This window comes from Echinococcus granulosus (assembly GCF_000524195.1).
Source record: "Echinococcus granulosus chromosome Unknown EG_S00035, whole genome shotgun sequence".
Lineage (NCBI taxonomy): Eukaryota > Metazoa > Platyhelminthes > Cestoda > Cyclophyllidea > Taeniidae > Echinococcus > Echinococcus granulosus.
In genome coordinates, this window is record NW_020170415.1 from 535,959 (window position 1) to 552,381 (window position 16,423).

General features: G+C 43.0%; 2 protein-coding genes across 2 annotated transcripts in view; one reads left to right on the forward strand and one right to left on the reverse strand. All coding sequences in view use genetic code 11, as the record gives it.

Moving 5' to 3' along the window:
* EGR_05082 (Activating molecule in BECN1-regulated autophagy protein) overlaps window positions 1–5,226 on the reverse strand; it is a gene marked incomplete at both ends in the record, with an annotated part of 8,570 nt that extends 3,344 nt beyond the window's left edge. Inside the window, 6 exons of the mRNA XM_024494331.1 lie at window positions 285–496; window positions 2,627–2,774; window positions 3,343–3,579; window positions 3,656–4,502; window positions 4,653–4,846; window positions 4,948–5,226. Of these exons, the coding sequence (XP_024351280.1) occupies window positions 285–496; window positions 2,627–2,774; window positions 3,343–3,579; window positions 3,656–4,502; window positions 4,653–4,846; window positions 4,948–5,226 (1,917 nt within the window). The remainder of the gene's footprint in view (window positions 1–284; window positions 497–2,626; window positions 2,775–3,342; window positions 3,580–3,655; window positions 4,503–4,652; window positions 4,847–4,947) is intronic.
* Window positions 5,227–8,676: 3,450 nt separating this feature from the next.
* EGR_05083 (integral membrane protein) lies at window positions 8,677–10,441 on the forward strand (the record flags this gene model as incomplete). Its single annotated transcript, XM_024494332.1, has 6 exons — window positions 8,677–8,745; window positions 9,086–9,274; window positions 9,955–10,029; window positions 10,073–10,153; window positions 10,193–10,252; window positions 10,295–10,441. The coding sequence occupies 6 exons, from the start codon at window positions 8,677–8,679 to the stop codon at window positions 10,439–10,441; spliced, it is 621 nt and encodes a 206-aa protein (XP_024351281.1).
* Between the last annotated feature and the right edge of the window lie 5,982 nt (window positions 10,442–16,423).

Genomic DNA, 16,423 nt, shown 5'->3' on the forward strand with positions numbered 1-16,423 from the left:
ACCTTTCATCTACCAACTTCACAGTTTTTTACAGCCTTAAAAACACGCGGTCAGCAGTGGTGCAGTGTGCTTTCCGGACTCAAAATAACAAGGATTTGTGAAGAGATCATTTAGGTCCAGTTTAAACACGTAAGGCCAAGCAGAGCAGAAATGGTGCTTAAAATTTTGCGTTTTTATAATAAAAACAACCCCATCAAATTTTACTTATAAAGAGCTGGAGGGAGATCTGGAAAGGTCTACTCGTGATTGACAACGACAAAGAGTAAATAAGTTAAAGAACTTACACGAAGATTGCACGCCGAGCTATGCTCGCCCATCTCCTGAAAGATGTTGGCGAGGGTGCTAGCGAAGTGCTGGAGGGAGAAGGGGAGGGAGGTTGTGTTCTTTTCGGAGGAGAAGAGATGGGAGTAGAGAACGCGAAGCTCCTTCTCTGCCATCTCATCCATTGGTGCTGCTTGTAGGGCGATATCGCCACATTTACAAGAGGCTTCCAGATCTGTGGGCAGAAAGATAGCAAAAAATTAACTTTCTCTAACTTATATCACTTATAAACGAAAAAAATTTCCAACCCAGCACCGCCACAACTGAGAAGCAGACCCGAAAAACATAACCACGGCGTAACCACTGTGCCCGCTAGCAGTGCCAGGAGCGTGTAATTTGTTTCCCTTATCAACTCATGATGGTTTCATCAACTCGAGGCGAAAACTGATTGGTTTTGTTTATAACAATAAAATGGATGAAAAACAGCATCGGCATAAGGACAATCAGTGCAACTTTCATGGTAGAGCACCGAAATATCTAGTTTACGCCGAAGTCTCATTAGCGAAAGGACAAGCAACCCTTCTGTCGGCATTGCCCCAGAAGGCAGTGAACCCACAATCTAGCTCGTGTTCTACCTCCTTTTTTTCGAGAGCCACACAAGTGAGACTACACGTAAGTAAAAATGCGACCTTTAAAGGTCTGGGACCTGAAATCGATCAGACAGATGTCAGCTCGAAAAAAGGACCTGGCATGGACTTGATCAAAGCGAAATGGCTTTGACAGTCGTCCCATCAAATCTGCGCCAAATTACTTGGGAAGCAGCGGACTTGTTTGACAATTTGTGTGCACAGCTACTTCAGTTCACAGGATGGTAGGTAATGCTGATCCAGTACTCTAGAAAGCACGTAGAATAAGAGCAGCCGCCGTCACCAGACAAATTAGAACATGAAGGTAACCCTTATCTCCCCATTTATTCATATATAACTATTAGTAGTAAGGGGTTGGGAAATAAGGTGGCACGTGACTTAGAAGTTAGCCGAACTCACTATCGTGCTGACAACTGACTTGGGAGCAATACATGACACCGAGAACATAGCTTTCGAGCCAAGTCGAAGCGGAAGAGCTTCTTTAGATTAAGTGGTAATTCATTGAGCAGCATCCACATCCATCTCGGAGGTGGCGCTTTTGATCAGGTTAAGGAAATTGCACTGCTACATTAGTTTAACTAGTCTAGCTAGTTATGAAAAGTAGTTAAACCTGTGGAGCCGGTATAAAATTATTTATGTCTTTTGGAGGAATATCGGACTTTTAAAAGAGAAGAAATGAACACGGCCTCACTCAAGCGTAAATGCTCTATATTTTCAGATTTGTTTACCACGTGCATAATGACAAAGGGTGATAATGCCAACCACCGGATGAAGGAGGACATGGAGTGAAGACAAAGCGCAAGACATTGACGACGAATGGCCGGATTCACATCAGAAAACCCGTCTCTCAATGCTTGCACATGTGTCCGCACGTGCACTAAAAGGTGCGAATTAAAGGAGTAATTAATGGGGACCTTTGCTATTGGAGATGTGAACTGGGATAAGAGGAATGAAAATGAGGGGCCATCTGGACCAAATGATATTCCACACTTGCGCCTAGTACCAACGACCGACTTTGTTGAATGCATCACGAAAATAATGACATATCAAAAGCTCGTGATCGCTGGTGAAAATCTCGCCACAATCGTAGGAGGCAGTTAGACACGTAAAATGCGTAAAAAACACCACCGTCGTGATGGCTGACAATGCGAAGCCATGATTGACAGATAATCCGGTGACCTAACATAAGTGCCTCACCCTATTGGTTAGTCAAATATGTGCGGGGTCAAACCGCTCTTCATGCACGTGCACTCGTCCGCACTCACAGTGCGTGGTTAATGTAAAATTAATTGGACCCTTCCTATCACCACAGTGACTCCTCAGTTAACAAGATTTTTAAGGTATAGCAATTGTAAGGAAATCATGCGAGCCCAGGAGACATCCAAGCCAAGAGTGACGAACGAACTGATAATTCCTTGAAGTTTGAACTAGATGCAGCAATAATGTGACAAAGAAGCTTTCCAACGTGGAGGACAATCATTATCACCATGAACGCCACTACGTAATTTCAAATATCAGCTCACCTGACGGTGGCGCTCAAATACGGGCACACATTAATGTGGATCAAATTTAATGAGCCTATCAACGAGTCCCCCTAGGTCGGGTGCAAGGACAGTCAAAATGGTAAACGGCTTAAACATAGGATATCTGCACGTCTAGGATCTTAAAAATTAGCTCACATTTGTTATGAAAGCAAGTACAGTGTAAGAACAACTCACCGTTGTTGCGTGGTTGGTTTTTTTCTGAAGCCAAAGCAAGGGCTGATGGAAGACTCTTAACAAGGGATTGTTTCGACAGATAGTTAGGGCCTGAATAGTTTCCGACTCCGGAAAGCCCGCTGTTGTCGTTGCTACAAATGTATCCTTCCTAAGCGCCCAAAAAGAAAGATAAACGTTAATGATGAGAAATTGGTGGTTCAATGGATATGATAGAGCTATTCAAAAGGCCTAGACACAAGAGAGAGAGGGAGAGGGAGCAAACAAAGCGTTGCGATTCAAGGGTTGAGGGGAATCACGATGCCCGCAAACTAAATCGCGGTTATGACGACGATGATTCAAACCAATTTGGAAACAGCGATTACACATGACCCACAGTGAGTCATCAACGGCCGACGTCCACTTGTACGCAGTCGATAGGCCATATGCCGGTCGAAGGAGCTCCTACGCGCACACACATGCGCACACTCGCATATATATGCGTAAGAGGTTGAGGTCACCGCACGAATGAGGCTTACATCACTATTTGCGCACACACTGCTAACTAGAGTAGAGACAGTAGAAATACAAACGAAAGCCGTTGTTTGTCGCATTCTTACGCTCCTCAAATCAAGCTCCCCCTCAGACATTGCATTCCGAATGCCGTCATTCAAGTTGCGTTAACATTCACTCGCAAATAACAAGTTCTGAAATCGAGCATGAATGAATATAGTACGTACAGAATATTTCTTTTTGCATTCACCCGCCTCAGCAGTAGCAGTCGCGTCGAAGTGGAGGGATACAGTTGGGGCCACAGAGGATCGACTGATGGGGGTGAGCGATTGCCGTTTGAGTGAACTGGATGGAGACAGTTCGTTTCGCACGGAGACCGCATTTGGATGCGTTGAGCACTGATCCGGACCTTGGCAGCATCGATAGCACACTCTCGCAGAGCGAACCACCCCCGGGTCTGGTATCTGGGATGTGATGAAATGGGGTAAATACGTTTTTCATCCCCAGACTTAAAATAATGATAATGAGATGATGATCTACCTGAGGAGGAGCACTTTTTCTACTTTCACGGGGATTTGGACTGGACTGGGTCCAGGTGAACCACTGCACCCGATTGCTATCATTAGCCCAACGCCAAAATTTCTGAAGGCATCGACGACAGAGGGAGTAGCGCATAAGGTCTCGATGAGTCAGAAAGAGATCGCCAATGTGCCCCAGACAACACATCATCGAGGGTTGCGCCGCAGAGCAGTACACGTTGCAGGGGCCTTTGGAGAGGAACCATTCACTGGAAGGAAAGTCTTCAATCACTACTACAGCATTGGGTGATGGGTCCTCGCGGCGTAAAGCCATTATATCCTCAACTTTCGCGGAGCCATTGGGGACGGTCAAGGCAACGTCGGTCAAAATACGATCTACGGCCTCGGAAAGGGGGACTCTCCGATGGGGAAAACTCGAATCAGCAACCAAACCAGCGGCCCATACGCACAATCGTAGAGAACAGGTGTGACAAATTCCATGACCCTCATACCACTCTGCCGATTGTCCAAGAAGAAAATACACTAGCTCACCACGAAGTATTTTAGCAGGATTTATGCCTGAGCAACAAAACGGAAATTCATAAAGTGGGGAATTAAAAAACGAAGGACGTGGATTAAGTTCTAACACACCTGGAATCCCGTGTAGAGGGGAAAATTCTATGGTGTTTGATATAGGGGGTAGCCGCAAGCAATTACTTTCAAGAGGACGATGGTTTGAGGATGCTGTGTAGAAAATTGATCCATCAGGATTAAAGTGTACCCATCGAACACCGGAGCCATCAGAGGCAAATCGCCAAACAGAAAGGACGCGATCTTCTTTAAAGTCAAGAAAAGCAATTTCTTGGGCCCTGCAAAACATCTGCCAATAGTTAGTTAATAATAACAGAAAACAAACTTTATTTAACAATGATTCAAATAAATTATGAGCATATATTACTTACTGACAATGATGAATCAATGGTTCATGCGTTATAGTAAAGTGAAAACATAAAAATTACCAAGCAACGGTGAGGATCGAACGATACGGGTGGAATGCGAGAGAAGTAATAGCTCCAAGTCGCTCCCAGGTAGAACTAGGCTTAACGATACTGTGGCATCCTGAAGTTTTTGAAAAATTTTCTAAAATTGACCATAAGCACACGCGGCCACCAAGGCAGCCACTGGCCAACAGGTGAGGAATAGACGGATGAAACTAAAAGGAGAAGACAATATTTAATAAACATAAGGGCTAGTTCGTAAACGTTTAATAGGGTAACAAGATGACAAAGCGAAATATATCGGGGACGGGCTAACCGTAATTGTCCAAGGAGACTTTTCATGGCCTTCGCATTGTCCAATACACGCTCCTGAAGAGCCATTGTACAAAACAACAACCCCTTCCATGTGTGCGGCAGCGATTACGGTGTTGTCACAATTTATTTTTAATAAAAATACTGACCGACTTGAAACAGGTGAATCAGGGTTAATAAGTTTCACGTTGTCAAAAGATAGTTTATCAGAGAAATCAGCAACAATACGGCGTTGAAAACCTCGTACTTCGCTTTGCCTTATAAACTCAACAACGTTTCTCATCTCCACGTGCGCAACCCATAATACCTGCACGCGCAGCAATTGAAAACGTGCCGCTGGCGGTGTAAAGCCAAATTAGATTATAGAAACAACCGCAATAACTATAATAATGCACTAACAATGGCCACCGTTATTTGCGTCACAAGTCCAAAAGTTGTATATCGTGATTAAATATAAGCTCGATTAGAAAATTTTGCCAAATAGACATAGTTAACGTAATCATTATCTTGAAATTTAAAAAAACACTTAACTTCACGCAGTCGTTGTTCCTTTAAAAAATTTTTTGCTACCTATAATTTATTTTACTTAACTGAAATAACATTTGGAAGTATGTGTTGAGCCAAATTTTTATGCAATAAATAATTCGTGATAACTACTGTATTTAGGGTGATAAAAGCTTTATAAACGCTCTTTAGGAAAGCATTTGTACTACACTACTCAAATAACTTTTAGCTGTGGCAAAGAGATACTCTAGGTCTCCGCCATTGCCTGTTTGCTTGCTGGGCTGTCCCCCTGACCATGCCGGTGTTCCCATGCCCCCGCTCTACGTAGAATAGTATTCCCGAGTACTACGTATTCTTTCGTCTTAACAAAAGTCCCAAGACGCTGCATCGTGGCGGTGGAAAGCGAGTCGTATTCTTAAAAGACCTATTCTAATTTCTATTACTGAGTTCTAAACCTTAACTGGGCAGAAGAATTGCATAAGACTCGGATGAGAGAAACGATAGTGACGCATAGCAAAAGCGCTGAAAATGATATCTACATCTGGCGACTACCTTAGTCCCGTAGAGCGAGACTCACTGGTCTCCTCTTCCCTGATCCTAGTGTTCTTAGAACAGTCCGGTTGATTTAATTTTGACATATTTATTAAGAGGAAAAGATCAGGGAAAAAAGTACAACGTTTAGGGAGGGGAAGAACCGCAACTACAACTAGGCACTGAAGGTGACGACCCTCCCGCCAGATTCAAATTTCCAGGTTGCCTCATCCCTGAAAGGTGCACTAAAACAACGTAAGTATTACAGTCCTACGTTCTGATAGAATCCCATTTTCACAAATGAAGCGACACTATCAGTAGCCGTGAACCATCTGCAATTTTCGTTACAGAGCTCTTTACACCGCCTGTTTGAAGACGACAATGAAGCAAATGCACGATACCTCTCACATTGTTCTACTGGTTCATTGGACACCACGTTGGTGTGGCTGGGTAGCTCTAAAGGAATAGATGCGAAACCTTTTTTTTATGGAACTATATTCAATCTTACCATTTGCTGTACGACTGCATTCAGGCCGGTGTTCTTACGACTAGTGATGTGCACATTTGCCAATTACCCATCACAGTGCTAAAGTCGGACGAAACTCCTGATTCAGTAAAATCGCTAAGAGGTACCAGTGACGTTGCAACTTAATAGCTTCTTAGTTACGTGAAAATTTGATGACCGATGTGATTAGCTTGTGGGGGTTTTCTTACAGCTGTAATTACGTTGGGACGGCTGATGTGAAAGATTGATTATAGGATCGTCAAGAACGACGCTTAAAAACTAGAGTGACCATGTAATGTGTATGTTGTTTAACTTTGAGTTTTAGTAAAGGCCTACTTCGTGTCACCGATTATGTTCTTTCACCGAGTGGGCCGGCTTTCCGACTATGCCAGCAGACCCTAGCTCTACCGTATGTCAAATATACATATATTCTGTTCGTGCATCATGTCATCTTTTGTTCCCAGAAAAGTGTCGGTGCCCTACGCTTTAATGAATGCAGTGCGTTAATTTTAATTATTATATATACACTTGGTTGTTACCTATGTACCTGCCTGAAGTTTTCAATGAAGTGAATACTTGGACAGAGTATGTACTCGCGATATACAGTTTCGTAGCTCAGAGGCCAGATCACACAGAAGAGTTACAATGGCGGAGCCTCTAAGCTCTTTGTTGCCAAAACAGAGAGTTAAATAAACGATTAACATCGTACATACCCCTTTTCTTTGTTGAACTTTGTCAACACCACTTTTCATAGTTAAATTCCTGCGTCAATCATCACAGTTGAATCGGAGCTGTAGTAAACTTCCACGAACAAACCACGCCAGTCATTGGACTTCCGTATAATTGAGAAAATATCTGACCCCAAAGTTACTTGTTCCTTTTAGCAATTTTACTGTAGCTAAAGTTTCCTTTTGTTTAAGAACTGCTCATTTTTTGAGCTGTCGTAGGTCTAGGCATCTGAAAGCCATTTCATGTAGCAAAGGATGAGGTTTAATATAACTTTTTGGGGTAGGATTTTATGTCGATTCCTCCTTGCTGATTTCTTCTACTTCATTCATGTCTAGATTCAGTCTGGCTAGTAGAGAGGTGGAGGAGGTCTAGCGAGTTCATATATTTCATGTCTTCATATACGTACGGTAGACACCTCCGTAAAGAACTTTCTCAGATGGCATAATAACACGATCAGTGGCTCTTCATTTGTGAATAGCTCTCGTGTAGAACACAGGCAGTGGTAATTGCCAAATGCAGACGTTATCTACATCTCTCGTGTTGAGAGCATTTGCAGATTTTGCCACCGCAGCATGTGCCCTTCTTCCAGTAAGCTGGAGTTTATCAACCGGCAGTTAAAATTGGAGTAGCTGTCTTCTTAGATTGGGTTTACTTTTTTCCAAAGCTAATGAAGTGCTTCAAGACTCCCTTAAAGATTATAAAAGTAGCAATACTTAACCAGAATATGTGTCATTGACATAGAGAAGTACTTGGAGCTACCAGCAGGGCCCAAGGGGAGGCCGGCCAGAGAAAGTACAACGGAGGAGACCTCAAGCAGACTACCACCAAAACGAAGAATTACACACAAGCAACGCATTGCTTTCCATTATCAGGGCAAGCATAATGAGTTTTCTTGATGCAGTTTGTGTAACTTTCCCTCTGATCATGTGAATCAACATTTTTTAGCTCCCTCTAAATATCTTTATAACGCACACTAGTCTAAATTAGCTGTAAAAGCAATGCTAACTGCAAGGCACTTAAAGCAATCTTTTGGAGAGGAATTTATGTTAAAATCGAAATTTCCACAATTTGGACCATCAGATACGTTTAAGATAGAAATTAAAAGCACAATTTGAAATCATCGCATTGTTTTGGTTAAAAATAGGATTGCGTTTTTTACTCACGACCTCATTTTTCTCTTTCAGGTCTGTGTGTGCTGAGAAATCCTGGCTCTATGTATTTGTAATATTTTGTCCCTTAGTTTTGGTTCTGGCATTCTTTAAAATCACTTTAAATTTAAAATAAATAAAAAAGTTTACTTTATATGTGGTTTTTAATTGAAAAATAGGCAGTTAATTGCGTTTTTAAATATAGGCTATTACACCCCTCTTTCTTTTAACCCCCTCGTATTAATTCATACTGCCTGAGAGGCGCCATTTTCAACCGTCGACTTATCGTTTGTTCTTTTGACATCGGTTTTGGGAAATGGGTGTTCTTCAAGGTGGAATGAAGTGTGTGAAATATTGCACATTTTTCTTCAACTTTATAGTATTCGTGAGTTTTTGTCAGATACGCATGCGCCTAATGTCGTGTTGCCGGCAGGTCAACCTTGCCTGTCCGTTGATTTTACTTGGAATTCTATCGTTACCCTTTTAGCAGCATAATAGCTCTCCTCAAATTAAATGGCCTTTGCTCAGTAGTAGTAGTAACCCCTAGTAGGCATCATATACTGGCTTCGAGACTTCTTTTCTGTTGTATGGTAATAATTGATGTACGAGTTCAAGCGCACGGTGCATGTAGTTACATTGTGTTTTATGTGCTTCGATTAAGTTATTTTCCCTTGAATCCTAGGTAGGTTCCACGCTTTGGTGCTTAATTTGCTTCCCTTTTTCAGGTTTTTGGTCTATTTTTGGCTGGCTTCGGTGGGTATTTGCTGTATCAACTGAGTTTCTACAGCAACCAGTTTGGGGATGTGGTCAAAGTTTTCTCCATCGCCGTCATTGTGCTGGGATTTATCATTTTTGTCGTTGGTTTTCTCGGGTGCTGCGGGGCCTGCTACGAAAGTCCTTGTATGCTCATTACGGTACGTTCAGTGTAGCTCATTGTTATCGTTTTATCTTTGAAAGGGGTTGTACTTCTCGCTTCTACTGAAACTGAGATTCGAATAACTATTTGATAGCCCTTCTTCAGTGAAACTGTTAAAGTTTTAATTTAGAACAAAATTAGCGTCTAGTTTGATTTCGTCGTGAAAGCCAACAAAGTAGCCTCCATCGTTTCGCATTTTTGTGAAAAGTTCTTTGTTTAATCTGAGGTAGTGGCTTTTACTTTGTGGGCTTGGAGACACTATAAATACCTCGGGTACCCCATTTGTCTCATATTTTTGTGAGATGTCTTGCACCCGTAGCCAACTTCTCAATCTTTCACCATCGGGATCTTACAAATGAAATAGTCTGTCCTCATCTAGAAGTGTGATTTGGTTATTTGCATTAACGCATTTGGAGTTTTATCCGATACAGGTTCCGTTGTTTGGCAATTTTGATATTCTTTCTCACTACTTTGGATAGCTAAATCCATTTAGACAATAACGACCCAACTAAAACTGCGTCCTGAGTTTAAGTATGGAATGTGTTTTACTACTGCTGAATAACTGAGTAATCATAATGGATGTGATGCGAAATCATACCTGAACCACAAGGACATTTGAGACTTCGAAACTGTTCTAAAACATTAATTTTCCCTGTTGTTTTTGTTTATCCACTTTAGTTCGCCGTCATTGTGGCAATTCTTTTGTGCCTCCAGATTGCTGTAGCTGTGTTTGCTTTTATGTACAAGGATGAGGTAAGTGCTTTCTTCCTCTACGCACATACCCTTTCCCTTCTAGTTGATGGACTTCCTTTCAAAGCGTTTTGAAGAGGTTTTTAGCGATCCTGACACCACTTTCAGACAGCAGATTGAGCGAGAGGTGGGCGCTTTTTTGTTGTTTTACAATCCTCCTCTGTAGCTTCAGTGCTGCGGTTTCAAGATGCCCGATGTGAACTGCGGCTTGTACGTGTTTCGAAAGGTAAGGCTTCATACGTGTGACTTCGCTTTTTTTGCCGTCTAGTCCTGTTGGAGCGTAATCACGGGCAAAGTTGAGTCCTCCATGTATATCATAATTGCGACGGCAGGCGTCCTGTGCCTCATTCAGATCGCTGCCATCATCACCGCTTGCTGTCTGCAGTCCAAAATTCGAAGTTATGCGGTTTATTAAAGCAGTTTCTCTTCTGAGTCCTCACAAAAACTCCTTCACCGACTGAAATTGCGTGCGCGCTCTCTTTACCTACTCTTCCATTTCCCGTGCTTATTAATAATGGGTCTCGGCATGTGAGTTTGTGAGTGTTGATCCAAGTGTAATTCTGTGTGTATGTCTCCTCCATTTCCGCGTGTGCACGTTCGTCCCGATCGCCCCATCTCCCATTCACGTTACTGTAGCTCTTTTCCCAACTGACTGCTGTATTTTTGCATGAGTCGACACACACATGCACTAATGCGTACATTCACGATGCATATAGTAAATGTAATCATTACAACATCAATAATAAATTGCGTCCAAGTACCTATTCGCATGGCGTTAGTATTGCCTCTGCGGTTATGACTTTTTGCAACTTTTTCCCCATGATGGGGTGTGGCATTCATCCGAAGCATGGGGCAGGCTCCTACTTTCGGCATTTTTCGACCCAAACCCATTTTTTGTTTGCTATAGTGGCGGACTGTCAGCTGTGTGGTGCCTTGTTTGGACTTTTTGCGCGATGACTGTTTAATTTAGTGCCTCAAGCAAGGCCGCTGGCTCTGGGATGCGCGTGGGGATTTGCTATCATTCCTCGCGGATTTTGAGTTATTGCATTCGCCCTGAGCTTCTAATACAGAAAAAACGCATTTGATGGTTGGTAATGGGATGTAGTCGCGGGCGTTGTCCGCTCGTGTCTCAATTAATTCTGGGTCACGTGAATGGAGTTTTATTTGCTTTGTTCATGTGGTCATAAGGTCTAGTCGTCGCCTTTCCCAGGCGCAGATGAGCGGGGTTGGGAGGGGGGAGTGGGGGAAGATCATAAAGACGTCACATCGTCCTGTCTGGCTGCGCTATTTGTTGCTGTCTCGTGTGCCAGTGCACTGTTTTGGTCTTTTTTTCAGCTCATCACATGTTGCGTGGACATGCACCATCTACCATTTGTCACGGATCTCCATCAAAAGCGTTGGTCGATCTGTGACTAAAAAACAATCCTTTATTGACTCAGATTACCTATTTTTAATAAACTGTAGTTGTTTTTAGACCGAATTTTTCATTTCCTGTCCGAAGTCCCACTCATACATCCCTTTTCCCGACTTACCGACTCCGTGCATAGAATCCTGGTTATTGATCCCGGCGAAGCTTACGTGTTCAGCATCGACGTGAGCCCGGCACACCAATGATTAATTTCATTTCCTTTGGTCGGAGGCATCTGCTTTAATTACTTCCCGTTAGCTTTCAACCTTCTGAACGGATGAATCGGGAGACCTGTTTTTTTAGCCCAACATCTTGGAAATTAATCTGGTCCCCGCCTAGAGTGAGGTGACTTGAGCTGATTCATACGCCCTGCAGACTTCGGCGTCTTATTACACTTGGCCACTCGTGTATGTCACGCGATTGACGTATTTGTTTGTATAACACAATTCCTGGTGTGAAGCCTTTTCCATGACCTCTCCGAAAATCTTGGCTTGTTTTCAATGGTATGACAGGAATTAAGGGGGTGACTTATTAGTGGGTGGAGGTGGCCTTTTCTGACAAGCCAACCCGATGCTTTACTAATTTGACGTTGACAGTTTAGTCAAATTCATCCTGGGCCTACGTTTTTGAAATAAAATCACTTGCAGTAGCACACCATCTTGATCCTACTCGCCTTTATATTGTGATAGAGGAAGGGGGAAGACTGAATTTTTTTCTCTTGTTCGGTTGGTCGCCCATTTGGTGCTGTGAAGCCTGGTCCCCCCCGTTAGACTTGGCATTTTGTTCGAAAAACTCCGGTGTCATTTTCTTGCCAACTTTGCTACTTCCCATTAGCTGTGTACACGTAGCTCTCAGGCTCTTCCCATTTCACATCTTCCACACAGCTGGCCTTTTAGAACGCAACTTGGCTGTCCAAACATTTAGGCGGTGTCCTGATCTACCTGCATGCATACTGGAATTTACTACCAAAAAATTAAAACGATTGGAAGCCGCGTCTTCAAGAGGAGAAATCCAATCTTTAAAGGAATTTTATAAAGTAGAAAAGACTCCCATCACCCTGAGGTTTGGAAAAACTTGTTTTTTGACCCCAAAATTATGACGCTAAACTTCCCCAATCTCCCATCTGTGGCTAATTAGCAGTAAGTTAAAGTGTCTCTGGGAGAGAAAAATTACAAATGCCAATGACGTCATGTAACGGTTTCCCCTCCGGGAAGTACTAAACTATCGACAGCAATGACAAGTGTTCCCCCTCTAGCCACATAAATTTGGCCACATCTTCACCACGGCATTACGCTTTCGTGACTATGGCAACGTCATATCAACGCAGAGCCGATCTCCATGGTTGTTTATGTCCGTGCATACGTACATATCTGTGTTTGTATGTGTGTATCGGTCACTTCGATCTGACTTTTTTGTGTTTGTATGTGTGCGAATGTTTGCGTGGATCTGCGGGTTTATGCGACCCCCCGACCGGTTGACCTTGAGACGGATAGGGTGGCCTGCGTTTACTACTCGCACCTGTGGGCCTTACCAAGGAAGGCTGTATTATTAATGCTAGTCTCTGGTAGACTGTGCTGTTTCGGTGTGGGCGTAATGGCACCATCTTCGTAGAGTGCATTATTTGCCACCCTCCTACCGACAGTTGTAGGCTGAAGTCCAGCCTATTACTTTTATGCACCCAGGAGGGAAAAAAGGATGACAGAGCTACGGAAATACAGGTGGTGTGAATGATTGTGCGAGGTATGGGAAACAGATGCTGGTGGACCCTGGAGAATTGGCCCATTTGGATTTCTTACAAGTCTTCGATACCCATTTTAATTTCGGACAAATGTACGAACATTAAATCTTGTTTGTTTTTTGGTTCCTTGTTGTGGTCTAGCAAATACTACGTGCATGTTGGATGACTTGAAGGCTGTTTGGTTTGTATATGTAGGCATACGAAGGACTACCTTCTGGTTTTTGGCACGTAGATAATGTAAACAATTAATTCGCGTGGTGGAGAACTGGTCAACACCTCCTTATGTAAACAACTTTTCCATGCGAAAAAAGCAGTCATTCTCGAGCCTCTTAGTACAGAGGGGTTTACGTCAAATTAAAAATCCTATTTTTGTTCTTATACAAAGTAATGCCATTACTCGTAGTAGCTGGCGCGAACGCCATTAACCAGTTCAGCCACTGCTCATCAAGGTGACAAGTGACATGTGGTGAGTGACGAAGGCTCATGTAAACATAGGTGTAAGATCCGAAATCGGAAATATTTACTCGTACAGAAAACTTCAAGCCCAGTGAAGTGATGGAAAACTCAGTGGTGGCATACCTGAGTGGTGTAAACGTTCTAATGCCGAACGTGCGCATGTCATTGACAAGCATACCTGATCTTTGACACCCAATCGAAGCACTCAAGATTTTTGCTGGAAGTCCACGGTTGGTTTAGTATTTCCAGGTCCTGGTGGAGAAATACTGCAGTTTCCACTTTGAAATTTATTTCTTCACTTTCACGAAATGAAGAACTTTGCTTTGACTTGAACGCTCTTGGTAAGCCCCTACTACTTAAAGATCTAAGTTATCAACAAACTTTAAGTTCATCGGATAGGAAATACTAATGTTCAGGAGAAACGACCTTTATGCTTGAAGGAAGGAGGAGAAGTTTGTTTAGACAGTCAGAAGTACAGAAGTGTTTTGGTACGAACTGCGCTGTGTGTGGTCGGCAGCAGGCAATTTACGCCTTCTTTTCCCCACTAAAGCCAGAGGAGCTCTCCCTCTCCTTATATTTCTTTCGACCCAAATTATTCCTACTCCAGCTTCACTTGACCCATTCAAGGAGCAGCAAATACAAAATGCGGATTTCCTGAAGAGTAGGTATCATCTATAACATTCCGTCATGAATAACGGTGAGTTGGATGTGGTTGCAGTGGCCTCCTGATGCCTCTTCAAACAAGACTAGACCGTTTAAGCCTGACAGCTGGATAGTTTTCAACGAAAAGTCTTGAAACTTGCTTTTTCTTCTATTCTTTGTCGTATTTTGTCAAGCATTACCTGGATCCGATCACTCAGTTGCAGTTTGCAAATGCCTTACCAACCAGTGGGTTTGATTATATGACATTGAAGGAGGCTGGAAATGAGAGAAGTGAGGTGGACAAGCTAATGGCAACTCCAACGTGTCAACCAACACCGCTAAAATAAAAGCCGAAAACCAGACTTGTAGTCTCCCTTTACTCCTATCTCAGACCAAAAAAATCGTATCCCGGGTGCTGAATCAGTTATGGCAGTCTACGCTAGAACATTCAAATTAAAAGCAGCTAGAAGGCCCACCGAGCAATTTGGCCTTTCGTTTAAATGATTCAAAACCAATAAATAAGATAGTTGTATATGAGATTTTTGTAGGTACTTGAGCAAATAGCACCGTTTTTGTATGGGGTACAGTACGACGTCTTAAGCATTCAAATAGCACCAACTCTAACCATCTACCTTGATAAGCCGAATTCACGTTATATGCACCCCTTTGAAAGTTCGCCTAAATTGTAACACTTTTAAGATTTTGCAAACGAGATTAAGTGATTTTCCATTCGGTGAACTATGCGAAGCGCCGGAAGCACCTTCAACTCACATTTATGAATGCATTATCCAAACAGCTTGGAGACAAGAGGCAAGAGCGAGGAGAGAGCGCTGAAGCTGCGACGTGTGATTCATATGCGTTGGGGTCTCGGAAATACACCTTTCCTGCATACCGAGAGGTGGAGGGGGTGGGGGTAGGGGAAGGGACGGGGGCGTGTAAGGTTGGTCCAATGCGACTTTGCTGTCATATCACATGCACTAACACTTTTTTTACGCAAATGATAAAATAAAGCCAGTTGGACAGGTGTGACTCTTGCCAAGCTATTAGGTGTGAGCGTTGGGTCAAGTTTCATTCATGACCTTCGAATTCTCTGGTTTCTCCTCGAAGATTAAATTTCGTAGATAGGGAAGGTTAGAATAAACTTAACAAAGAGCCATATTCTAAATCAGTTTTATTTTATAAAAAATACCCGGAACACATCCAAGTAGTAGAGAGTTGCTTAATTCAGTCAAGGCAGTGATAAAATTACTTCTAGTCGTTGCTGATGCAACATGGATGCATTGTAATACGCTGTGTGTTCAATAGTCTGTTTTGGCAGTGGGGCTCCACCATTATATTTCCACCGGACAGCCTGGCATTCAGGCTGTGCCACTAGCCCCCAGCCATTCTGTACGGCTGCAATATATTTCCTGTCCAAGTATTATGCTTTCTCATGCCTTCAGGGAAGTCTTAGAGCATTACATTAGTGTCAGTGGAAAGTGAGCCCGATCCTAAAGAACAACTACATTTATTTTTATTCCTTACTGATACAACTTGGTATTACAGAAGAACTGCATGTGCTGTAGATGAGAGGACCTGTGAAGACCCCAGCAGAAAGCTTGAAAATGGCGCCTGCATTCGACAAATACCCCAGTCCCGTGTTCTGAGTAAAAGCTTTTAACTACTGAAGCGACGCTAGGCGTGGTCGTGGACCGTCTGAAAATTTTCGTTATGGAACTGTCTACGGTACCTGTATGAGGATGCCAATGAAGTAAACACATGATACCTTCTTCACCTCTCCAATAGCTGGATGGAACCCGGACGGACATGGGTGGGCAGCAGTGTAGTGAGAACAAAGTGGCGAGGAGGAACGAAAGTGAGGCTTTCATCGCATGAAACTATTTTAAACCCCATTCTTTGTTAAATGACTCTGCTTTTATGTCAGCATTCTTACGGCCAGCGATGAACAAACGTGATGGCTAGCACATTCCCCTTCCCCAATGCTTTTTCCAAGAAGAATGAGACACCGAATCCAGTGAAATTGCCGGGGAGGATCAATGACGTTGCAATCGAATATCCTCTCAGCCGCATGCAAGTTCAATGGCTGTTGGGGTTGGTTTTATGGTGTATTCCTTACAGCACCGACTACGATGTGTTGGCCGAGGGTGGAGGTT